This window comes from Halichondria panicea, chromosome 9, assembly GCF_963675165.1.
Source record: "Halichondria panicea chromosome 9, odHalPani1.1, whole genome shotgun sequence".
Taxonomy (NCBI): domain Eukaryota; kingdom Metazoa; phylum Porifera; class Demospongiae; order Suberitida; family Halichondriidae; genus Halichondria; species Halichondria panicea.
In genome coordinates, this window is record NC_087385.1 from 3,828,212 (window position 1) to 3,853,984 (window position 25,773).

General features: G+C 40.1%; 5 protein-coding genes across 5 annotated transcripts in view; 2 read left to right on the forward strand and 3 right to left on the reverse strand.

Annotated features, from left to right (window-relative positions):
* The window catches only part of LOC135342024 (vam6/Vps39-like protein), a 29,570-nt gene extending 24,910 nt beyond the window's left edge, over positions 1 to 4,660 (reverse strand). Inside the window, exons 1-3 of the mRNA XM_064538711.1 lie at positions 4,500 to 4,660; positions 3,479 to 3,556; positions 3,182 to 3,252 (exon numbers count right to left, since the gene is read on the reverse strand). Of these exons, the coding sequence (XP_064394781.1) occupies positions 3,182 to 3,252; positions 3,479 to 3,556; positions 4,500 to 4,575 (225 nt within the window). The 5' untranslated portion in view covers positions 4,576 to 4,660. The remainder of the gene's footprint in view (positions 1 to 3,181; positions 3,253 to 3,478; positions 3,557 to 4,499) is intronic.
* A 41-nt stretch (positions 4,661 to 4,701) lies between these two features.
* LOC135342048 (spermatogenesis-associated protein 17-like) lies at positions 4,702 to 8,303 on the forward strand. Its single transcript, XM_064538738.1, has 9 exons — positions 4,702 to 4,841; positions 5,488 to 5,577; positions 5,809 to 5,890; positions 5,942 to 5,992; positions 6,599 to 6,772; positions 6,917 to 6,970; positions 7,041 to 7,309; positions 7,837 to 7,996; positions 8,183 to 8,303. The coding sequence occupies exons 1-9, from the start codon at positions 4,774 to 4,776 to the stop codon at positions 8,240 to 8,242; spliced, it is 1,008 nt and encodes a 335-aa protein (XP_064394808.1). The 5' UTR covers positions 4,702 to 4,773; the 3' UTR covers positions 8,243 to 8,303.
* LOC135342060 (eukaryotic translation initiation factor 3 subunit K-like) lies at positions 8,226 to 9,605 on the reverse strand. The gene is made up of 5 exons (XM_064538748.1): positions 9,449 to 9,605; positions 9,121 to 9,340; positions 8,875 to 9,016; positions 8,490 to 8,687; positions 8,226 to 8,382 (listed from the first exon to the last, which is right to left on the reverse strand). The coding sequence occupies exons 1-5, from the start codon at positions 9,514 to 9,516 to the stop codon at positions 8,345 to 8,347; spliced, it is 666 nt and encodes a 221-aa protein (XP_064394818.1). The 5' UTR covers positions 9,517 to 9,605; the 3' UTR covers positions 8,226 to 8,344.
* Positions 9,606 to 9,668: 63 nt separating this feature from the next.
* LOC135342027 (serine/threonine-protein phosphatase 4 regulatory subunit 4-like) lies at positions 9,669 to 16,800 on the reverse strand. Its single transcript, XM_064538715.1, has 17 exons — positions 16,604 to 16,800; positions 16,033 to 16,209; positions 15,711 to 15,858; positions 15,345 to 15,525; positions 14,632 to 14,739; positions 13,904 to 14,151; positions 13,399 to 13,589; positions 13,030 to 13,149; positions 12,849 to 12,929; positions 12,654 to 12,734; positions 12,346 to 12,528; positions 12,094 to 12,199; positions 11,876 to 12,003; positions 11,548 to 11,754; positions 10,584 to 10,803; positions 9,958 to 10,240; positions 9,669 to 9,865 (listed from the first exon to the last, which is right to left on the reverse strand). The coding sequence occupies exons 1-17, from the start codon at positions 16,712 to 16,714 to the stop codon at positions 9,796 to 9,798; spliced, it is 2,643 nt and encodes an 880-aa protein (XP_064394785.1). The 5' UTR covers positions 16,715 to 16,800; the 3' UTR covers positions 9,669 to 9,795.
* A 46-nt stretch (positions 16,801 to 16,846) lies between these two features.
* Positions 16,847 to 25,241, forward strand: LOC135342038 (transmembrane protein 87A-like). Its single transcript, XM_064538727.1, has 16 exons — positions 16,847 to 17,054; positions 19,081 to 19,153; positions 19,365 to 19,432; positions 20,181 to 20,288; positions 20,495 to 20,665; positions 20,761 to 20,866; positions 21,777 to 21,838; positions 21,979 to 22,159; positions 22,315 to 22,414; positions 22,785 to 22,878; positions 23,188 to 23,442; positions 23,734 to 23,837; positions 24,092 to 24,162; positions 24,267 to 24,328; positions 24,454 to 24,506; positions 25,076 to 25,241. The coding sequence occupies exons 1-16, from the start codon at positions 16,947 to 16,949 to the stop codon at positions 25,146 to 25,148; spliced, it is 1,689 nt and encodes a 562-aa protein (XP_064394797.1). The 5' UTR covers positions 16,847 to 16,946; the 3' UTR covers positions 25,149 to 25,241.
* The last annotated feature ends 532 nt before the right edge of the window (positions 25,242 to 25,773 follow it).

The window sequence follows — 25,773 nt, forward strand, 5'->3', positions numbered from 1 at the left end:
GGTAAAGGGTCATTCATACTTTACTTCATCACACAAAAAATAAAACTATTACAGTGCAACAACCAAAGAGAGTAGAACTTTTGATTTTTTACGTTTTTGTGAATATCTTCTAAACTAAATGTGATTGGAACAATTTGAGTGCAGGTACTGAAAGTTCAACTCTTGGCGCTTCCATTGGACCACCACCTGTTACATCATATGACATCATCACTCCAAGATGGCTGCTACAATATGTGTACATTGAAAATATGTTAGGCATGAAACTATCTTATATGTTTGAGTTAAGATCTGAAATTTGTTATGCAAGTACTTCATTACCTTGCGCATCTTTTGAGCTCTTACGGAAGTGCAGGCTACTAGTAAGTTCTGAGATATACAAAGTTTTGTAAATTTATAGTGCCAAATGTGTTAGGCATTGATTTTTCGAGTTCATGCTAGTTAAGGTCTGATTTTTGGAGAGCATGTACAGAGCATGTACTCCAATAGTATACTTTTCGTGTGTACTAACTCACAGTAGCTGAAAGAGTTCTGTCTTGGCTCGAGCGGCCCTTCTTGTCAAAAATGGTGATTTTGCTCCATTTTGCTGCTCTTTGCCCGTTTTTGCTGACGTAAGCAATGATATTCATTGATTTGTGACATCACAAATCATCTGCTACATCCAAGCTCATGTGATGTCTAACCTGCAACTACACCCAGTTAATCAGTCATAATGTGTCACAGGGGCGTGGCAATTTACACTACTACGCAACAGAAACCAAGAAAATCAGCTAAAATCACCATTTTTGACAAGAAGGGCCGCTCTAGCAAAGAAGAGACTGGTCTAGCTCCTGTAAGTTAGTACAAATGAAAAGTATACTATTGGAGTACATGCTCTCCAAAAATCAGACCTTAACTAGCATGAACTCGAAAAATCAATGCCTAACACATTTGGCACTATAAATTTACAAAACTTTGTATATCTCAGAACTTACTAGTAGCCTGCACTTCCGTAAGAGCTCAAAAGATGCGCAAGGTAATGAAGTACTTGCATAACAAATTTCAGATCTTAACTCAAACATATAAGATAGTTTCATGCCTAACATATTTTCAATGTACATATATTGTAGCAGCCATCTTGGAGTGATGATGTCATATGATGTAACAAGTGGTGGTCCAATGGAAGCGCCAAGAGTTGAACTTTCAGTACCTGCACTCAAATTGTTCCAATCACATTTAGTTTAGAAGATATTCACAAAAACGTAAAAAATCAAAAGTTCTACTCTCTTTGGTTGTTGCACTGTATCCCTATTGAAAGCTACAGTGCCTGAGTGTAGAGATAGCAAAGAGGACACCGATCCAGAAACTGGTACCTCAAGGATAAACAGTGGCAAAAGACATAAAAGGATGCAAAATATACGGAAGAAAGTTTTAACATCCTCCACATCAGAGTTGGGGAAAGGTCCACCGTATCTTTTCTTAGAAAAGTTAAGTCTGGAGGGCCCACTGTTGACATCACAGTATACAAAAGCACTTGGAGGGCGAACAGGGCGCTTGTTTTTCCATGCAAAGCGGAGGACATTGAGGATGAGCTTGTATGGGTTGGACTTTACTGGCTCTGTGTTGAACATACGACGTCTGAGTAGGATGCATAAACTCGTTATTACAATAATTAGACATATTATAGTCATTGATATAGTCGTGCTTCTCTTTAATGCAAGTGTACTAGACAAAATGACACATTGCAGACTTAGAGAATCAGCTAAAACAACCAGAAGACTACCGATAGAATCAGCCCATACATACCAGTGTACAAACATTGACAGGTAACAAGTCGGCATTTCCAAAAGCTGATCAAATCCAAACTGAATAATGTTCGATTGATAACATGAAATCCCAATGATGCCTAGAATAACGGCTACAGCATAAACGTAGCTTGCAATAACATCACGTTGAGTTAACTCTAATGCACCTGCGATCACTGAAACAAGACAGGCAAGGAAAAAGCCAACAAATCCAGCAACAATGATTCTATATCGACCCATGTAAATGTCAGCGATGAAACCAGCAGCGGGGTAAAACAGCCCAAATATGGCAAACACAAAATTTGTGATGAGTAACGAATTGACGTGTAATTCTCTCTTGCCGAAATGTTGCTGCATATGACGTACAGTACTTAAAATGGAACTGTTTATTTTATAGAACACACCGCTTACAACAATAGCAGACAATAAGATCAAAAAGACAGATTTCGAGGGGATACAAACTTGCTTAGGAGATAAAATCTTGAGCCGCATACTGTAAATATGTTGTTATTGACAAAACTAGATATCAGTCCTACTATCACCCTCAGAGCTCGATCAAGACTGTTACTAGAATGCAAAAAAATCCATGTGATGAGTCTGGTTGTTTATTCTGATTGTTTTTCTTTCTTTAATAAAATAAAATTAATGAAAACAGTAACCCAATTAAACGTATAGCTTTCATACTGATACCATGCGCTCATTTGAGGGGCTTTGTTCTATTCCCCCTTAAATCGACATTACTAACTACTTAATCATTTATTATTAGGATTAGACTTTTAGGAGTGAATTAGTTGGTCATAGTAGACTAGTGTGTGACGGACGATAGCTTATACTGTATACTGGTAAAGATCATCACTACAGAATATTCCACTTAACACACAACAAATTGTCTCCCACACCCATCTAACGTTTTTCTTCCTACTGAGTTACCAAGAAACCACATAAATTATATGACTGATCATGCCAAAAGGTGTACGCACGTGTGAAAGCGATGGCACCCCACATCTAAAACACCATATATGGCCGTATTAAAACGTACACTAAAAGTTTGTAACCGTCAGAACTGATCAGTATACGAATGAGTGAGGTGGCCGCATTTCAGGGCGAGTTTCGTGCATAATCATCTAGCTAGCAATCTGTGCCAAACGAAACGACCGGTATATCGAGGTGACCATAATTCAGAGAGCCAGATTAGCGAGAGTTTACTGTACCCGCTATGCGCAGCAGTAGCTGAATGATACTAATACTTTTAATGTACACAAGGATGAACACCATGCAGTGTACTACATTGTAGTTAGATACACCATAGCCGTATAGTGATCATGTGATATGCAACAAAGTGATCAACATGAAAAGTGTGTACAACCATAAGCATTTAATTGCTACACGCCAAGTGTTACCTGTGTGATTGGCTTTGTAGTGTATTTCTTGAGGGTTTTCACCAGTTTGGCCTCATACATTCGATCATAGTCTATAGTGAGAGTGGCGTAATAATTTATTGAAATACATTCGATCATAGTCTAGATTGAAAGTGGCGTAACAATTTACTGAACTACATGACTGTATGAATGTAGATCTATACCTTGATAACACGGGAAATCCCTAATTAAAAATCATGATAACTAAAAGGGTGTGCAGAAGTTCAGACACGAAGCTTCGAAGAGTCTGACTACTTTCTCGTTACTACGATTTCATACCTGAGGACTCCTTGATACTGTAGACCAAGAGGTGAGCCTCGTTCTTGGAGCTGTACGTACCAACAATAAATGAATCCCCTGTGAAGGGAAGAAAAAAAGGAAGTTTTATTGAGCAGAGTTAATGGTAGTTTTAGACTTACTATAATGACTGGCAATGGCTAAGGCATGCTGTTGTAACATACCTAGCTTATACATGTACATGATATAATTATGATATACGAAAAATGATTGGGGAAAATACAAAAGGTACGAAATATGTGCTGCTTGAATAGATGAATTTTGCTGAATCAGCAGAATTAGGCATCGTACTTTCTTAGATATACCGTATTCACCCGAATTACTGGGACACTCTATTCTAAGGGACACTTCGGACTTACGTAATTTTTTTCATTCTATATTAAGGAACAACAGGAAATGTAAATATTTTTAGACGTCCCGATCTAATTAGAACGAAAAGAGCATGTTAGCTCGATAGAGACTCAAAACTCTTAGAAACTCTCTGGATTCTACTCTCTGGCACCGTAATATGTCACTGACGGTTGAAGACACCTTTGTAGACATGGAACCCGCGTACACAGCTTCTAAACTGCACAAAAGACATTTTAGCTGCAGAGCTAGCCTCGGCCTGGAATCGAGGCCGTGTACATACTTAAATGGGGAAATATTCGTTCTAATTACTACGGGACACCCTAATACAAGGGACACTTCCACTTTAACGTAATTTTTCTTGCTCTATTCCAAGGGACACTGCAAGCCGTAATTATTTTTTTGTGTCCCGGTAATTCGGGTGAATACGGTAGCTTTAATAATAACACTTGCCCCTCCCCCAACATGTGCACCGAGAATATTGCTAGATATGCAGCTATGATCGACTGCTACTCTGGCACTAAACAAAATCATTGTCAAATGAATCGGCCAACTTAATAGTTAGTACTTCTAAGTATAATGTCTAGTCTAGCCATGTGACTGAGCTGGATGTGCATAGACTATATGGCTGCTTTGTTCCTTAAGGGTAGCTTACCCCATGTTGCTAGAGAGCATATCTTCAGGGGCAACTTCTCTACAAGTCTGACCACTTCAAATGCTTCAAAGTTCATCTTTCAGTGCAGCAGATATCATATAAAGAGACACGCAACTTGAGAGGTCAGAATAGAAGGGCGTGGCAAAGGATCACTATTGAAGACAATCTAGATCTAGATCTAATAGTAGCTAATAAAATTAACGGTATTTACCACAATGAAATCTGGGTTCCATGGCAACAAAGTTGACATTGTCAGACTAAACTTAACTTAACTATGGCCAAGTTTGTGCGTTTTTGGACAGCAAGAGACGTAGTATTAAAGCAGCTGGTCAAATCAGCCGAGTAAGTGCTTTGTGTTGGAGTTTGTTTTTAAGAAGGTTGTGTTCAGTGTGTCTCACTGTACTGTATCATCGAATTGCCCCCAAGCTGCCTCGATTTAAGGCGACCCCTGAGCTTAAGTAATTTTCTGACCTCTAAAGTAGCGTGACAGCTACATTGACAATTTAATATCGCATCCTATACCATACTAATTAAGGCAACACCTTGATCTTAGGTATAAATTTTCTGACTTCTAAAGTTGATAATTGTCTTTATAAATAGATGTCAAACCATAGCCTGGATTCCAGACGTTAGGCCGCAAGAAGCAATAATTGAATCGGCCTGCAATTAGAGTAACCTCCATTCCAATTAGATGTGACACCAGGACTTCAACATAATTTTTCAACCTCCTCCAGACCTCTGGCTTCACTTAATCGAATAAGTACGATAAGCCTCAATTCCAGGCCACTGAAAAGTCATTGTTTTTAAGCGACAAGAAATCGAGGCTAGTACTAAATAGAGCTGCCTTCAATTAGATGCGACACCATAACATAATCATAAATTTTAAACCTCCAAAAGAACGATCTTAAAAGTGTCGCTATAAATCGAGTAAGACCTCGCATGCAACACAATAGACAGCTTGTATAAATCATGCTGCTTTTCTGTGCAGGGAAGCTGATGCTAACAGAGTGACAGAGTACAATGCTGCAGTGAGTATACAGAGCTGGTTCAGGGGAATACGACTGAGAGCATACATCAAGTAAGTGACATACATAATTTTATATGAGTGCAGTCATAATCACACATGTTCCCGTACATGTGATGTAAATACGGCACTCACTATTGCGTTACAATTTCATCAGCCTATTTTAATAGTCAGCTACCGTAATCGGTTGATTTAAATTGAGGTATTACAGTGTAAAACAGGGCATAGTTAGAAGTGAAGTTTTGTGTTCAGCCAATCGAGTAGTGTACATGGTCGGTCGTGCAGGTATCTCAATGATTGTGCTGTTGTCATCCAAAAGCACTACAGAGGATTTCTCGGCCGGAAAGCCTACATGAGAAGGCTAAGAGTATGTCCATAGAATTTAATTTACTATCAATTGAGGATGATTCTTTTGTAGGAATGTGTTCAGGAGATGTATGACAGACACTACAACAAAATGGCAACGAAAGTAAGCTATAACAACATTATTATCATGAAGCCATGACCAGCAGCACACACAGCGTATAAACATTGCTGTGTCACAACTTTGTAATACAATGTGTGTATAGTTATTAGCCATTCAAAAGCATGTACTAGCTTAAGTTATTATGCCTCGGTGCGCATGCGCAAGTGAGGTATTAGGTAGTGTGTTTGTGTGTGTCTGTGTCTGTGTAGACTGCTACAGCTGCTCAAGGGTCAATGAAGTGCAAATAAAAGTTTCTATCTTGGATTTGCAAAATAATACTTCATTCTCGAGGTATGCCTAGTTTTGCTTACTTGGAATGCCATTGCAGCCTTTTCAGAAGGAGCACGTAGCCAAACTTGTTTACCGAGTGTTGCTACTCTACTTAGTAGTTAGCTCTGCACTACAACGCTAGCTATTGGTAGCTGCAAGAGTGAGAAGAGTGAGAAGAGAGCTGCAAAGCTACTATGTAGCTTTGGCATCTCCACCGAGACATCAGCACCTGCGGTACTTTCATTGTACATAGATTTGTGAAAAGGTCCACGATAGTGTTCAATCTTGTCACTGTAAAACACATGCGTCATTTTCATATTGACTCTGTACTCTGTGTAGATCCAGAGCACATGGAAAGGGTACAATGTTCGAAAGTATGTGTTCAACTACGGTGCCTACAAGCAGTACATGGTGGACCTGAGTAGGAAAAACGAGGCGGTGCTGGCAAGACTCAAGCAGGAGAGGGAGGTGGCCATGGAGGAGAGACTCAACAGGGAAGAGAAAATGCAAGAGGTGAATTTTTTGTGACGATACGTGATACATTAGTATACAGTCTAGTGGCTGGCCATTCCAATTACCTATGTATATAATTATGTTATATATGCAGTCAGAATTTTATATGCACTTTTTACTGGTGTGGATGTGTGCGCTGTACAGATGTTGATGGAGGAAGAGGCCAAGAGACATCATCACATGCTGAGCACAGAATGTGTAAGTGAACACAATTCACAACGTTAAAACTTTTATGGTAGCATGTTGTGTAAAATATGATGTTCTTCAGCAAAATGGAGTATTCAGGTCTCAACACAATGGATCATTTGAACAAACTATGAGAAGCATGCGATTCTTCCAGCCATGTGAAACAAAACTCAAGAGAAAATCCCCTCAGCTAAAAACAGCTAAAGACACTAGTATTCTGCCACCTCTCGTCCAAAGACCTATGGTCCAAGGACCATTCCGAGCACCAGAAGAGGTTTGGAAACAAAGGGTTAAACCTCTTAGTCCAACGTTGAGGGTCAGCACTTCCTACTACTCTAAAGAAATTGCTAGGCACGTGTAACAGTAGTAGTGTACAGGGTGTCATACAGAGGAAAGGCCTAAGCCTTGTGTTTGTAATGTTCACTAGAAGAATGGGCACATGGCATGTTCTGCTCTCGTACTTGCAACCCACAATAGAGCCAACAGTTGGGGGGAGTAAACAGATTGGGCCTACATCCTTCAACCCCCAGAAATCATTTTGCAAATTGTTCCCAGAAAGAATGCCCCCCGGACCTCACCCCCTAATGTACGACACCCTGGTGGTGTATTATCTAAATTATGTGTACATTGCATAATTACATATACATGTACCGTACGTGTACGCAAAAACTTGTATCGGTACATACGGGGCACAGTATAAAGAGCTCTACTATGTGTTGACTTGAATAGAAAAGATTGCCTGACATACCAATAAATTAATTTAAGCGGTTTCCAAGCATTATACATCGACGTAAAGCTACAATAATTATTATAGGAAGCAGTTTACTGTGAGGATTTGCTATACCAGTGCATCGAATTCACCACCCCTCTCCCCTTAGAGCTGAGCTTAGGGCTGAGGAGTGGAGAAACAGAGTGATTGATGAGAAATTCCTACCGTTTTCACAAAGAAGACGATCCTATCAGTCTCTGATGCATACACAAAGCTCTTTTGAGAGACCTGCCTATGGCTTAAGGGCGGAGAAACCAGTCAGCAAACAGGTAAGACAGTGCCTGAACTTTTACGCATTTTCAAGACTATACAATGTTACCTCACGTGCCCTTTGTCATTAGTGTGTAGTCAAACAGTTGGGAACCCAGAGCGTTTATGTACATGTATAGTACATGTATAGTGTATCCCTGGCTCAGTTGTTTATGATATCCTTTGTCACACATGCAAACACACAGCCATTCCGAACTGTCGTTCCCCCCATCCCTATATTTGAGAAACTGAACAGTACATATTAATGTGTTTGCATGACATTGCACTATTGAAAAAAAATGTGTGATCAAGTGTATCATTCAACGATGTCCTAAGTTATACACACAGTCTTGAATGATCTAGCACTCTTATCGTGCTGCTGCAGAAGCCAATATTCCTGATACACCTGCACAAACATGTACGTGTAACTCACTGTAGTGATTTAATTTACCTGACAAAGGCTAGTAGTTTAGTAACATAGACACGGTGCACTGACGATTAATTATGACTTACTATCAAATTCAATCTTGGCGAGAATCTTCTTGGATTTGATGGTGGTCTCCTGGTTCTGTATCTGCACCTGCTCTCCCGTGACAATCCAGCCTTCTTTACTGACGGTCTCCAATAGAGCACCCCCCTCCAAGGCCAAGTATTCGGAGAGCAGCGTCAGATTAATGTTCTGGTAGCTCACCTTGATCACACTGCAAATATCTGTCAGGCATGGTGACAAGGATGGTAAGTATGTGCATATCTATATAAATTATTTTATGTTTTGTAGGTTGGGTGTCTGTGTGCGCACGCTATGCTGGGTACCAAACTAACCTTTATTTTTTAGTAGCAAGAACACGTTGAATAAATGAGTGTGTTATAGCATTACTGTATAATAATAGTAACTCACAATCTCTGATTGCCCTTTCAAAGTCAGGCACACTCTCTGCCACCTCCTTGTTCTCGCTAAGGTCCTCCCAGAACTTCTTGAACTGGCAACACTCGAGCACAGAGTATAACTCAAGGATCTTGATTATCTTCTCTTCTGATTGCTTAGCTTTGTTAGGGAATACTGACATACACAGTTTTAGACCTAGTACAGTACCTTTTACCAGTATAAATGAACTAGTTATTTAAATGAGAATGCATAGGATACCAATGGCTCGGACAGCACACATCGGAGTAGAACAAAGTCGGGCTTTGGAAGGACCACAATTGCCTTAAGCATAATCTTGACTGCAACGTCGACATTACTTTTAGCTGGTATGAATTGGTAGAGCTTCATCAGCACAAGATTGGGCTCAAAATTATACGTGCTTGTACCCACTTGATACTGAACGTATTGCTCAAGCGTTTCGATGATTTCAGGATTGTACCTTGTTGTAAAACATAGAAATTAGCACATTTCTAGGCACGACACTCTCCTGGCTTTAAAGCTACATACAGAACAGATCTATCACGTCTTAACATTAAAAGCTTGATACCTATTGATCCCATTCAACATTGACTTGATTGTTTCCTGCCATTCTTCTGGAGAGCTTTCCATATCCATTTTAGTCTAAATTGGTCTGGACCACGTGGTTGTGGTCGACAAGAAAGCTAGTGCGAATCCATGATGTACGTATTTCCTAGCTATAGCTAACTGTTAATTTATGTTTTGACGTATACAACCTTGTGATAAACATGCATCGAGTCCAGCATAAATCTAGAACAATAATAATAATAAAAATGTGGATAATTAGTTAGTATAAAACATTATAAATGAAGTCCCAGCTTGAACAATTAATTACATCATCAGATTCACACACACAAAGACACAAATGTGTACACACTAGCTTGCTCTTTTCTTCACCTTTGAATATTCTAGTGCATACTCCTGTGACTTTTTTTGTTGCTTGGTGCTGTATGTAGAATGTTGTAAGGTGACAACAAATAATATACGTAGATCCACATGTTATTTACAGCTGAGGATTAATCACCAAGGCAGTCTTACCTTTTTGTTGCAACTAAATCTTTAGATTTGGCCACACATGCTTTTGACAATGTTGGTGTAATTGAAGTTTGACTGCCTTTTGCTGTTGATGGCCCTTTACTCTTGCGCATGCTAGACGGTGAACTCCGTGGAGAAGAACTTGAAAATGCTGTGCCTTTTCTTGAAACTAGCAGGTTAGTAGGAGGAGGTTGTTCACTGTTAGGAACTGATGGAGAAGGAACAGATAGACTCTTTGTCAAGGAGGATTTTGGTGAACCCGTTGATGAGTTCCGGGAATATTTATCTGCAAAATGATGCACATTGTGAGAATCAAGATACACGATTAGTGTACATGTATACAAAATAAATTGTTAACATGCATAATAATTATTTGCACGCAAATAGTTACTAGTTACAAGACAAGTCATTTGAGCATACAGTGGACTCTTGTTAATCCGACTCTCTGAATTGTATACAGAGTATGGTACAGGTAGTATAACTTCCCACTGTAGATAATACTATACAATGTCATGTGCAATTACGCAACCCAAGTGTTATTTAAAGTACGAGATGAGATTAGGTTGGGACAGTTTGTCGGCAACTGTATGTTCTATCGTACACATGCATCAAGTGCCACCTGCACTCACTGGAGCACTTTGCTCCTGGAGAGGGTGAACTACCACCAGCAATGGTCACCATGGAGGAAGACGAACTCCTCCTATTCTCACTAGGACTCTTGCCAGTCTTCCCAATGGCCTTTTTGGCCTGTCTCTCATATTCCTTGTTCTCCCACAGCAACAGGGCTCTTTCCTCCTCCTCACGCCGCTGGTCAGTCAGGTCAGCCTCAAAAAACGTACGTCGAGTCAACTGTACATTGGAAAAAATACTTAATTGTGTAATGTAAAGGATTAGCCCAATATAATTATTGCTCTAACTAAATAGTGTAACTGTATGGCATAGCGTTGTCCAGGTGTCATACAGGAGAAAAGGGGATATCCCCTAAAATGTGCATTCGGTTACAAGAAACAAAAGACCTAGTTAGCAAACATTTAATCCACGTGCCCTACTTCCCGGAACCCCCTACTTTAAAATCCTGTAATGACACCCTGCTAGTCACCACTCATCAGGCCTATTTTCTCTACATTTTAACTTCTGTGAAACTGCCTCTAAAAACAATTCATTGCTGTATGTCAATGCACGTTGCATCTACCGTTAGCTATGTTTGTATTTCAAGCAGGACTGCTAAACCTCAAAAACAGCAAAAATGTTGGCTCTACGATACATAGCTAGGAATTAGAGATAAATAGTTATGACATGGAGCTATTTTGCGATTTCGGCAACTTTTAACGGAGTAAATACCCATGCGTACACGAATTCCAACTACGCCCAGATACATCTCTCCCGGGCTTACATTTATTATTATTTTTCGACCCCAGCATTCCATTAGAGAAAAATCGACCTGATAACAAGGTTAGTACATGCACTGAATAAGTACACATTTTTCAAGGCATAAAGTGGAGCATCACAGATACTTTTCTAAAGATACAATTAGGAGGAACGAACAAACGAATGATATTGATACAAGTTTTGTATGTACATAAGTACACGTACAGTTTCCATTGCTACTTCGATCCTGTCCATTTCAGTGACAGCATCTCTGATTGCTTGAGATGCGTCTGGGTCTCTTTCTTGAGAGATAAGCTTTCTCACAGTCTGCTCGAGCTTCTGTAAGAGTACTCTGTCTCCAGGGAGCTTCAGGACGGACTTGAGGGAGGGTAGAAGACGGCATAAGTGGAGACGAACGTTCACTATCGGGTCCTGCAACAATTAAAGCAATAAATGTACGTATGTTTTGTACAAGCTAGTAAACAAATTATACGACTACAGGAGAAATAGCATAAAACAACAGAGAGCACACTTTACTTCAATTTGTGCTCACATTGGCAAGTTCCAGTAACGGTTGAAAAAAGTATTCTTTAAAAAATCCTCGTGAGAATATGTCCAGTATGAACCCGCAAACTTCAATGTAGAGTAATCTTTGTTTGCAACTAGGGTTCTGAACACATTCTGTATGCGTGTGTGCATTGTGTTATCACGGTTGATTTATAATTGATTTATGTGTGTGTAAGTGTGTTAACTACACGTATCCGTACGTACCTTCACACAGACGTATACAAAGCTCATGTCGAAGCTCTTGCTTTCTGATATGCCTGATAAATATACACAGGGTATTACAGGCAGCTAGCTTCACTGGGAGGACACACTGCATAAGAAAAAACATGATATGTACCATTTCACAACATACATAATTATATTCGAACAAGAAGGCAAGTTCATGTGAAAATTGCACTTATTATAATTATAGTACTGTCAATTTACAAAAGAAACCAACACAAGTCAACTATTTACCAGACCGGTGATGTACTTGAAAAGAATTGGCACAAACTTATTGTAGAGTTGATCTGAAGTCATGCAGGCAACCAGACACTCCATGGAGAGAATAAGTTTCTGGTGAAGACGCCACTGGCGATGGGTGGAAGCGACCTGCTCACAACTTTGGAGAGGAGAGATGAAATCTAAGAGACCGGGTTGCTGTGTGTGTGAGTGAGAGTCTATTACATACAGTGTGCTTGCGCATTGTAGTGACATCTACATGTATGCATATAGCTAGCTACAATGTGTGTATGGAATCCATATGTACAATAACATCAACCTACCCGTGTATCAGGTGATAGAGTTGAAGCTGCTGCAAAGGCATCCAATGAATCTTGAAGATGACTGACCAAAGCATGCAATACCTAATTCATAATGCATGCATGTGTACACGTACAGTTGTGATATAATTATGTGGGGGGGGGGGGCTCAATGAAGTACAGTCGTGTCAATGAGAAGCACAACCAACATGCACTTACCTCTCCGGATGCATCCTTTAGAAGATTCTGATAGATTGGTGCCAACTTTAATCGGTCACATTTACTCACCATCTTCACAACCTGATTATGACGTTTTATTGAGTACACTCAAACCAAAATACATTCTTGTACAGTCAATACGTAAACCAACATTGAAATTCAACCAGCTGGCACTGCTCACCTCATGCAGTCCACAGGCCAGTGATCTCCGTACAGTGGCATAAGGGCTCTCTGCCAGACGCTTGAGAGGACAAAGCAGTTCTTTGTCAAATGAGCTCTTCCCACAGAACAACACCATTGCCTGCATAGAAGCAGATTTATAGTGAGTACCGTACATGCATGTTCTAATTTACCGGACAGCAAAATACAATTATTTTGCGAAATCGGTATAATTATACAAAACTGTACATGTACATGTACCTACATGTAGCCTACACATACATGTAAGGGAAAGCTTTTCAAAGACAGCCTACATACACTACATGTAAATTGATTGTGAACACAATTTTATTGACTCAATCTGCTAACATGTAGTATCATGCCAACTTACAGGCAGGTTGTAGGCGCACCACCTCCGACACTCTGACTCCACCTCTTCATCAGTGTCAGTGAGTGTGAGTGTGAATGTCGAGGGTGTGTGTGTATGGGCAGCAGAGGTGAGCTTCTTCTCAGGACATGTGTAGTTGGTGAGCTTCCGATAAAGATCAAGAAACCATAGTCGCTGATCTGAGCCCAGATAGTCTGGAATGTGTATGGAATGTGTATGTAAGATACCGTAGAGCGGGTTATTTCGCATGGTGGAAATTTTCGTATTTTTTGTAACATTTCTGGCACAATAGGTTCAACGTCACTATTTTGAGCTGGGTAGTTTGTACAAAAATTTGTACCAACAAAAATTACGCGCAGATACACGTAGCTGTGTAGCAAGCATTTTTCATTCCCGTGAGTATAATTATAACACTTATTGTCCACTACATAATGGCAATGTAACCCTTCTGCCCCGAGTCCCTGCCCAAGGCCTCAGAGGTTTATAACTTATCTGTAACATGAATTACCTTTTAGCTCATGACATATTCTTCCGAGCATCTTAGCGAGAGAGAGTACAGTGTCTTGCTCGCCAGAGCCCAGAGCCCACTCACAGTACTTCTTTAGCATGGGCACTACCTCACTGGTCAGCGTTGTTTTGTCCAGGAAAGCTACAAGGTTGACGAGAGCTTCAATGGCCACAGATCGCACACAGGGCTCCTCATCGTTTGTCAGTTCTATCAGGTGGGGGAACAGGGTACTCTTGGCTATGTCCAGTCTGTGTGTATGAGGAAAAACTGGTAAATCGACTAAGTGTTCATGCAGTTCTAATCTGTTCTCTACCTACTACCAAGAGTTCTGAACTCCTGCTACTATCAGGATAGTCTCGCAAGCCATGCCCCTTCACACAAAGAAGAGTCTGGCAATTCAACATGCGTGCATGTGGAGTTGTCCCCTGCGCCAGGAGACGCCAGAAGATTGGTAGAATGTCATCATCAACCCACTTGTATCATAAAACCACACCCACATGACGTCATTAATTAGCATGCTGATAGGCACCTAATCTTCCACACCCACTATAGAGTAGGCGTTGCAGAAACTCCACATGCATGCACACTGTTGCCAGACCTTTCTTCGTGTGAAGGGGCGTGGCTTGCGAGACTACTACCAGGAGTGCATGAATTCCTGCTACTACTTGGTGGTGTTAAATTTAATGACTAAAATTTAAAGAATCGGAAATTTTGACAACACAACTCACCCCAGAGCTCGTATTAGCTGGTTGAGTTGCTGACACATGATAGCTCTTACTCCAGAGTCCACGTCTAGACACAGGGACTTGGCCAGTGGACATAGCTCTTTCTTCACCCTGTATGATTGTCAAATACGTATGAACACACTACTCAAGTAGAGAATTAATCTGTACATGCACAACAGAAAATATAGTTTCAACCGTCAAAAATGAATACCGTATAGCGCGAAATTTTCATGTACTTAAATTTCGTGAAATGGCCTCTAAAAGCATTTCGTTGAATAATTTTCGTGGGTTGACTACTTATACTGGAAGCCACGCCTTTAGTCTTTAGAACGTTATATCTGATACAGTAGAACCTCGCTAATCCGAATAGAGTGGGACCAGACCCGAATACATGAAATTTCCGGACTATAACGGATAACGAAGACACTTGTGTACATGTAGTATTATTATTATTACTGTGGCTCACAAGACTCTGGAAAGAAAGTTGAGATAAAAGACTATTCTAACTACGGAAGCTGCTAGAATATTTTATCTCAACTCTAAATTATTTCGTGCAATAAATTTTTGTGTAGGATTGCTAACCCACGAAAACAGCGAACTTAAGCCCTCGAAAATTTCGCGCTATACGGTACGTACATCTTAATTGTCACCACTAGAGGTTAATGTACTGTACAGGTACATGTAGCTCTAGTCTACAGGCTGCAGCATCAACACACCAGTAAGAGTCAAACTTGCTAGCCATGGCTCCCAGTAGTTTGCAGGTGCCTTGTCTGGACCCAACAGACATTGAGAGTTGGCCATTGGCTTCAGCAATCCTGAGTATCTGTCTTTTGACGACCTCTTTGGGAAGGAGTGGTATGATCAGCAGCACTGTTTCCAGCCAGAGATTACTAGTAGCTAGAGGGGACAAGAGGATAGTTCAATTATGTGTACATGTACATACATTTTTGGACTGTATTGAATGCACTGTATAATTATAATTCGGTTTTTATTATTAGCAGCAAAGTACTGAAGGGTTTGTGTCCCCAGCAATGCATATAGCGCAAAGCAATAATTGAACACAGAGATTAAGCTTCTCTTACTTGTGTCCCTGCTCTCCAGTTGTTGGAGCACAGAGGGTAAACAGGAAGTGACGTAGATGTGTACTGAGACGAGTTCCTGTTGGACAATGACAGCAAACACTTTGCTTGCTAGCTTCTGGAACTCATGATTAGCGCCTGGTAATACAGTCTGTAGGAAAGAGGTATGCACAATGTACATCTTTCTTAAAAAGGACGTGAATAATCAATCACCTCTAATGAGGACCTGGGAAACCCTATGATTAGTTCCTCCAATACGAGTACATACATGCAGACATGTATCTGGTACACATTAGTACAAATCTACACATGACATTGTACTTACACAAACTTTAGGGATCACTCTACATAGCGTGTCCATCTGATCGGTTTTGAGTAGTGCCGGAAGCTGGTCCAACACACACAGCCTTTGCACATCCTGACCGGTGGAGATCAACAGAGCTGCTCTATCCATAACTGAGAGACCTTCATCCACTGAAAGCTTCTGAATTTCCTCTGGAGACTACAGTGTAGGAACGCATTTATTGCTTTAGCATTAATCACTTTTAGTGAACTCTCAGTCTCACACTGAGTACATTACACTGCCTGTACTACAAAAGCGCTATCAACAGGGACTTGTCACTATGAAATAATTGAAAATGAGGCGCTATATCTGCACCTATTCGAGTGCAACCAACAAGTTAAGTTAATACAGTCTGCAAAACATCTTCGAAGTGATCATATTTGGACCTTTTCGTATTAGCACCAATACAATCACACAAACTACGTTTATACTAAGAAAGCATTTTGCATGCAAATTAGTCATGCATTCAGCATATCAATTTATACATGAGCTAGCTGGTGGGTGCTCTTACATAGATATTAAGTAACAGTGCAGTCCATACATGTACATGTACCTTATCATTCTTGAGGATCTTCTCAGAGCGAAACTGCTCAAAGTCCTCATTAAGAACCATTTGCTGGTACTCTGGTGAGCTGCTCGTGAATCCACAATCCCATTCCACCATTTTCTGCCTTAAATTAGTACTCTAGCTCTAGCCAGGTGGTAATAGTTTCCAAGATGCATGAAATTTACTCCATTTAATGAGCATCAGTATCTAATGACAACCGATGGCTAACATGATGTCATGCAAATGATGTCATGCAATTCACGTGTGTCTGCCATGTCAGCAAAAAAAGTAAGACACAGTCAAATCATTAAAGCTTCAAAACCCTGTTATACCCTCTGCAATCGATCAGATGATGTTGCTATCGCTCCTGCTAATCGCCTGTTCAGCATCCAGTGTGATGGGAATTCCTAAAAGTGGGATAATGAAAGGGCCAGGGGAAATCAATTTCAACAACAAAGTATGCTCTATAAATTTATGGTTAATTAATTAAGTACATCTCTAAGGTGTTCATTGTTGTTCGTCCCTCCCTTAGAATAACTATTTGGTACTGAACACTTCACCTTGGCTCTTTATACCCAGACTCCTATCAATGTGTTGGGACATAATTATGGGGGAATTTGACTTGAAATGTTGACCCTATATTGGGGATTTGACCTGGGCCTTGCGTAGTAAAGACTGCTTTTACAACCTGTTTTAATGTGTGCAACTTCTTGGGGCTCAACCCCCCCCTGTTTTGACTGGGGGGAATTGGGAGATTTGAACACAGAATCTTCCCCCACCAGGAATTTAGTTAGACTCGCAAGCCACTCCCTTTTCTCTGATTGGACGGGGGCGGGAGAAAAGGGACTGGTGACTCTGGGACACATTTTGTGTCTCTACCAGAATTTGGGTAGAGATTATTCATTGATTTTTCCACGTGATCCAAAAATTGCGTGAGGTTAAGTAGAATTGCGTAGCCTGCAAAAGTGATCGCGGGCTTCTTAGCTACAGTTTAAGAATGGATGCTAGTGCTAGAAAAGAGAAGATGATGGAGTAATAACATCATCAGGCATTCAGCTAGGATATAGTCATCTAAGACACCAGCAGAGATTAGCTTGTTTTAGTTTTACGTGATGAGAACTGGCAGCCGAAAGTCATTGGTTGCCTAAAGCTTTTAATAACCTGTACAATACAAGACAGATAATGGCAGAGGGCAGCAGTTGAATTGAGAGTAGTCAGACTTGTACAAGCTGTCTTAAATCGCTGCCACTCCTCGGTTCAAAGAAGGACTGCCAAGATTTCTACGTTCATCAGCTGTTCCATGCTAATCCACAAGTTATGGCACAACAGACACTGGTACAAGGATCTATAAAATCAAAAGGCTGGCTAAATAGATCTGTATACTTGTCTTCTGTGTGTCTTTAGCTTTTCACGCATCAGAATAAATTGGATAATTTGCACGTGACATTAATATTTACTAGCATTCCTGATTTACACAAGCTGTAGCCCAGAGTCACCAGTCCCTTTTCTCCCGCCCCCGTCCAATCAGAGAAAAGGGAGTGGCTTGCGAGTCTAGAATTTAGTGGGGCAACACTAATACATGTAAGATAATAAATGGGGAGGGCGTGGCCAGGCTAGTGCCCTGACTAGACCCTGGCAAATTATGCTCCTTTTTCTGCCTATTATGCTTTTGAGCAGTGCCCCAAATTCAGCCTATTATACTCGTTGAAAGAACCCATTATGCCCCATATTGACGTCAAATAATCTTTTTTCAGCAGTAGTAACAACTCTTGTTGTATTGTACATTTCAATACAACAAGAGATAATTTCATTTGTAACATAACTGAAGACAAAAGATTCTTCTAGATGTAAAAGAGGCATTTAAAAGAGAAAAAACACGTTCAGCAGCAGCAGAGGACCGTTGCATTTGCACCAAACTGACCAAATTCAAAATTTTAACCCTATTATGCCCCAATTATGCCAGCATAATGACCTAACCTATTATGCCCCAAATTATGCCGGCATAACTTGCCAGGGCCTAGCCCTGACCTAAAATTTGCAGTTCCTAATTATTACAAACCAGTGACTTTGTAGCTGAGATCTACTGCTTATCTTTAACATGCAATCACACAGTGCTAGTACATCTAAAAAGCATGGTACATGATATACACACGCCCTGTCTCTCTCAGAGCACAGAGATATGGCGAATGAGCTACATGAGATGTTTCTTTACACTGAGCTATTATTTTAGTGAATAATGTGCAATCAGAAGTATAGAACATGCTACAAATGAAGATAGGTTTGACCATGCACTCTTTTTCTGCTCTGATTCCCTGCATCATAGCATGTAATGTAAGAATTGTAACTGTACATGTGTGTATTTAATAATGGTCTACTAGTACTAGTACTAGTACTGTAGCTTCATTGCTATACAGCTTTGGCGCCTCCACCGAGGCATCAGCACCTGCGGTGCTTTCAATAATATAATTATTTTTTCTCACTAGGTGAATACCAAGTGTGTCCATCTCGGTTTGTACAGTGACAGCACAATTTTTGTCAGTGGTGACGACGTTACAGGTACATGTAACATGTACACGTATGTACGTACACATCCTACTGTCTCTCAGTACTGCCATCACTTATTATTGTATAGTTGATTTTAGTGTCCTTAGTGTCTCTGTGATTAGAATTTTACCCCTTCATGCTTCACCGTAAGTCTAATTGCTGTCGTATACATAATTATATCTTCAACATTATGCATTCTCTTGTCGCTTTTACCCTCGTTCAGTTTCTGAGGGATCTACAGTGACTCTGACACTCATTGTGCTTAGAGCCAATTGTGCCAACTTACAAGAGGTACTGTTGTATTGTACATGTATTATGTCGTTACTTTTAATCTTTCCCAAATGTTTATTCTGTATTGTTATGCCTCGAGGCGTAGCCGCACGAAGGATATGGTAAAACTGACTGTGTGTGTGTGTGTGTGTGTGTGTGTGTGTGTGTGTCTGCAATGCAACAAAAACTAACAGCCACTTCCTCTTGGATTCGTGGATTTGCAAACTAAAGCTTATTTTTCGAGTTTTACTACAGTAAAGGCGTCTTTAGTAGCATCATCTGTTTGCACAAAGTTTCTATTCAACTTACATGTATGAGTTAGTCGTGCACTATAGCGCTAGCTGTTAGAAAAGAGCTGCATGCATGTACACTGCCAGAAGCAGCCCTTGTGAACTCTGACCTCATTGCAGGTCCACCCTTTATTCGAAATGCAAAATACTTAAAACTTCTTTACATTGTAGATCTATATTTGTACATGCTTCTATCCTTGAAGATCATCAACCCATCAGATAGACTTCTGTCCATTAAGCTCCTCTTCTATAATTACTGTGTGGACATTCAATGCGTTCATTGTCAACAATTGCAAACAACGTAACACAAAGCAAACTAATTACTTCTTCTATAACACTCTTGAGCGAAAGCAAAACATGGCTAGAGGCATCAGCGCCGCTTGCACCACTCATAATGTTTCAGTAGACTAGTGGTATACTCTCTACATTATACATGTACAGCTTCTGCCATTATTTTCTGTGTGCACACACACCCTCAGGATGACTGTGCAGCAGATGTTTGTTCTGTTATCGAAAAGGAGTCCTTCACACCAGTTGCCATCAGTCAGTATAAGCTCCCTCAGGACATGGAACACTTCTCCTTTTTGGTACACAACATTTTAGATACACGTGTTCATAACTCTGTATAAAGTTTGTCATATTGATTTAATGTCTATTATTATAATTGGAATTGATTGAAGTGATGCCGTTGATGTAAAGAAGCCCAACTACATGTAACCGGTGTAATGTTTGTTTGAAAAGCAATTCTCATACTTGCACTACCTGTGTTAACTTAATTCTACCATAATTATAGGAATACAACACCGTTTATGTGAACACGACTACTGAATTGACTGCTGAATTGTGCCGGTTACAAAGCAAAGATACCGGTTCCAATACACCTACTACCTCTGGTACAGTAAACATCACCGAAGCTGGCACCACCACACGAAGTCAGTCTCCCAAGAGAGAAGCTGAAATGCCGGTGCGAAATAGACAGTGGCTGTTGTTCTCATTCTATCTATTAATTTGTTGTGGCTATAGTTAGAGTGCTTGTACACTGTATGCTCTTTCTTCCAGACAAACAACCCTGCCGTGTCTGTTCGTATCAATGGTGCTGGTGGAGTGTATAGAGTTAAAGTGATCGCAGAGCTCAGCTCACCTGATGCTACAGCAAATATCTCATGTGAGTTGTTACCTCGTAAAGTTTTATGGATTTAACTGTTACAGTATTGGAACCTGAAAGCATAAATTGTGTGTTATCAGGAGGGCCCTTGTACGTTACTTGTAGCTAACCACCTGTATGTATTATTTAGAACACACCTAGCCAAGATTAAATGTTTTAATCTAAGTGCGCCGAGTTCATTATGTAACCAAGAGTCCATCCGAGTGCACCATATATTAAATGCATGTACATGTAGGTGTGTTGTTATAAAGGATTTAGTGCTGTCACTGATCTCTAGCCTCGTATATAGCCTGCCATTTGTACAGCTTGACCTGTTAAACCAGTTTTCTACCTCCTACATTTGAATCCATTTTATTGTTATTTTTCCTGAAAAAGTTTGAACGGATAATTTTTAATACGTTTGTTTCATTACGTGCACTGTATTCATGCGTTGCGATAAACCACTCCTACGTTTTTGTGGGGAATTTTTTTTTCGAAGTCAGCTTGCTCACAAAAATAACAAAATTTGACCATTTAAGTTACTCGCTAACAAAGGACCAGAAGTAGGAAGTGACTGCAATGCTAAATTCTACTGGTCTTCCTTGTGTATGTTTTATGATACATGTAAACATTCGCATAATTATAGAGATAATTATATACGTATACGCACTTGAACATTTGGCAGTTTGTTCTCACTTACTACATGTAAGCAAATTGGCTCCTTGGTTGTTCATGAGCCTACGTATGCACTAGCTCTCTGATTGTGTGTTGTTTAATTGTATGTCATACACTCTCGTGGTGTTAAAATATATGAACTAACAACATAATACATTTACAATAGATTCTATGGTGGTGTGTTCCATTTGTTAGCTGACCAGTGACCAGTAGTATGACTATCCCAAGCTATCATGTATTGTTGTTTTTCTTACAGTGAAATTTGAGTTGAAGAACTCTCATGGGTATCTGGATGCTATAGACTTTCCTGCTCTTGTGGTGAGAGATCTAAACATTGAGCGTTTAGTGTGTTGTCCATGTACTGTATCATCATAATTATAACACCCAGACTAGTATGTTCTATAGTATGTTCTATAGCTAAGACAATATTTAGCTGTCCACAACTATACCACACACAGTTTTATGGTGTAATGACTGGAGTGTATGCCGTATACGCGATAGCCTGGCTGATAGTGCTGGGACTCAACTACACTGACCTGGTCCGACTCCAGTTCTGGGTGTTGGGGGTAATTCTGCTGGGCTTTATGGAAAAGGCTCTCTTCCTAGCGGAGTACGACTCTGTCAACAAGGGGAATGAGTGTGAGTGTACAATAATTAGAATGGAGAATTTTATTTCTTGCCTAAAATATTTGTGAGTGTTGTCTAATGTGCTCAACATAATTATGGTGCCAATATTCCTCGTATCAAATCTTCTTACTATCTACATTTGTGTACTAGCTGTTTCCCATGCACAGTGCACCTGCTGATAGTGCTGGCTGTAGTAGTGTCAGCTCTGAAAAGGTCCCTCTCCAGAATGCTACTGGTCATAGTTTCTCTGGGGTATGGCATAGTGAGGTGAGCAAACCCGTTCTGAGATTCTGACCATGTTTGTAGGGGAAGTTACGTATTATAGCAGTCTGCCTAAGCCTTTACAGATACAATGTATCTTATGCAACCCAATAAGGTAAAATTCCCTATGGAGAATTTCTTCTACTTCTTATGAGTACATGTAGGTGTAGAAGCCATGGATTACAGTAGGAAGTTATAGCTTATACAGATACATGTCTATGTACGTATCTAAATGACCAGTATAATTAAACACCCCAATTTGAGGTATAAAACCTATGGAGAATTTCTGTATTAATAATTTTTGAGCATCACGTAGGTGTAGAACCCGTGGATTACAGTATAGTTATTGTGTGTGTTTGAACTGTCCTTCTTGCAGACCCCGACTGGGCGACTCAATGGCCAAGGTCATTGGAGCTGGTGTCATCTACTGGGTGCTGGCTATTATCAACGGTGTTCTCAAAGCTAGAACAGTACGTACATGTATGTTGTGCTTAAGCAGTCTTGGAAACGGTACATACAGTGTTTAGCGACAGTGACAAATTGGCAGAACTAAAAGCTGTGTACATGTAGGAGGTCCAGTACTGTATTAGCGTCTACTTCCCGATCCCAATATACATGTACATGTAGCATAATCGTGCAAGTGTACTAACGTACCTCATCAAGAACTGAGCAATTTGCATTGAATGTAGGGTGTATGTTGGTACATGTACGTGAAAGCCAGCACCCACCTTTTACCCTTTGTATACTGTTTCAACAGACACACGCACGCATGCACACAGCCCACAGCTGCCAGTGTTAGCACCCCAGTGACTGTATCCTATGGCCTGTTGGTCCTGGTAGACATTGCTATCATGTTCTGGATATTCTCTGCGATTGTTGAGACTCGCCGCACACTCAGAGTCAGGAAGAACTTGGTCAAGCTCTCTATGTACAACCACTTTTCGTATGCTCTCATCTTCGCAATGCTTGCAACCATTGGATTTGTGATCTGGGACATTCTCGCTCACTTCTTCCCTTCCAATGATTGCCTCACGGTATGTGTTCAAAATATGTCGCTTTGTACTGCTCAACATTCTCAACCATTATTATGCCTTAATTAAAAATAAATTTAACTGGGCCGGTGTTGACTTCGTAGAAAAGCTTGTACTCCGTACCTATCATTATGTTCGAAGTTAGTTTAGAAAAATAAGCATTTTGTGAGAAGCTCTTTTTTCTGGGCTTACGTGAAGAAACGTTATCCATGTACACTAGGTAAGACTCAGTGCACATGCACCCATGTGTATACGGTAAATAAATATATTCTTTCTGTGTGTATATACCCTCAGGACTGGAGTGAGGTGTGGCTTCAAGACTGTTTTTGGCATGTCCTCTTTGTCATTATTCTCGGGATCATCATGGCCATTTGGAGACCTGGCGCCAACAAGAAGAGGTGAGGTGTCGCCAATAACAAATGGAGTTAGACATATTGACGGTTGGCATTGTTATGCTTACAAGTTAGCTCTAACCACTGTAATATCACGTGTGTGCCTGCATACTTATAGCTTTAATAGATTTTTATATTGTGAGAACTTCTTCAGATTAATTGTGTACATTGATCCTGCTATTGTGGGGTGTGTTCATCTTGATGGTCAGATTTGGTGTGTATAGTGATGACATAATTATGTGCCCTGTTTCATGACTCAGATATGCCTACTCACTTGTGGATGACGAGGACGATGATGAGGAGTTTGAGCAGGGCACTAACAAGAACTTTGGTGCGTCCACAAGAATTAAAAAACCTATTTCTCATAGGGGTGTACTCATACGTAATATTTTGCACTTTGGTACATGTACTCACAATGTGTTTTTTTTTTAATAGAGACCGTAAAGATGCGTCAAGTTGGATCCACTTCTGAACCTCCTCCCCCTTCATCACATGCTGTGAGCTCATAATTATCATTTACAACTGCACATTTTATGTGTACATACTGTACACTGTAATCTGGTATTACTGTACATGTACGGTAACAGCTATCATAAGTACTTCTGTCTTCATAATTATTCAGGAAGATGACCTAAGATGGGTTGAAGAAAATCTACCGACTTCAGCTCTTGACAAGTAAGTACATGTACATGGATAGATTGTCCATTAGTTTTAAGTGCTCCCTAAGATTGTTGGATAACGTTTGCAGCCTGCTGTACAAACGTGTTTGTTTACGAGCCTGCACCCACTAAAGTATTATTGTCTTTTGTGTGTCTGGGTGTTGGTGTCCTGTTTTGCAACACTGTCGAGCTAGTTGTTGAGCTTCTTCCCTGTCTCCGTAATTATTGTAATTATTGTAATTATTGTAATTATTAATTAAGAGTCACTAAACTCTCGCAGTGACTCTCGAGCTCGTCGTTATTAATGTAGGGGTACAGTAGTTACTAATTGCCCAGAGTTACTGTACAGTTTTAGTGTTGCAAATGCTATATAATAAATATCATGTACCTGATCTTCACGAAGCTGATTATCTTAAGCGTACATGTACATACTGTATAACGGGAAAATTTGGTGAGTGTTTGATTTGGTGAATTTACCAAAGATTGCCAAATTTAAAACCGCCTAAGTTTACCAGTGGACTTGGCGGTTTTTTAAATTAAAACACCCACCATGTATACGATTCTCTTTCCTTCTTCCTGTTGCAGAGCTCTTCCTCTGATCCTGGACTCGGACGAGGAGTTGATGACTACCAAGTTTGAAAGCTCAAAAATCAACTGATCCATTATTATGTGTACATGTACTGTTTTAGACACCTAATAGTGTGAGTTTATGCATAATTATAATTATGACTTCTTGTGTTAAACGCTTAAATACACATCTCCTGTGAATACAGGGAAACTCCCCTCCTGATAACAAATATATCACCAGTACACCACTGGTGTTAAATTAATAACAAACCGTATAGCACGAAATGTTCGCTGTTTTTGAGGGTAAGCAATTAATCATAGGCCTCTACGAAAATTGTTCACCGAACATAATTATCTATATAACGGCGGATGTATTGACATGCATACCGTAGAGCTAGAGCGCGAAATGTGTTTAGAGGCACCGAAAATTAAAATTTCCGCACTATACGGTATACGTTGTAATGTACAATGTATTATAGGTGCCATCCATTTCTTTTTCTATAGCACAGTACATTAGACTTGCAATAGCTACATTGCTGTGTTCGACATTCTGGAGAGTCTATGGCCTGTATGTCAGTATTTATATCAGTATTAACATCAATTTGTTTAACCTCCATAGGATATGATGCTTCTATGTGTAGCATAATTATATCTATATAGCTAGCTAACAAAATGGTCACTTCAATAATTCATGCCTATGCAAGTTCATACATTTT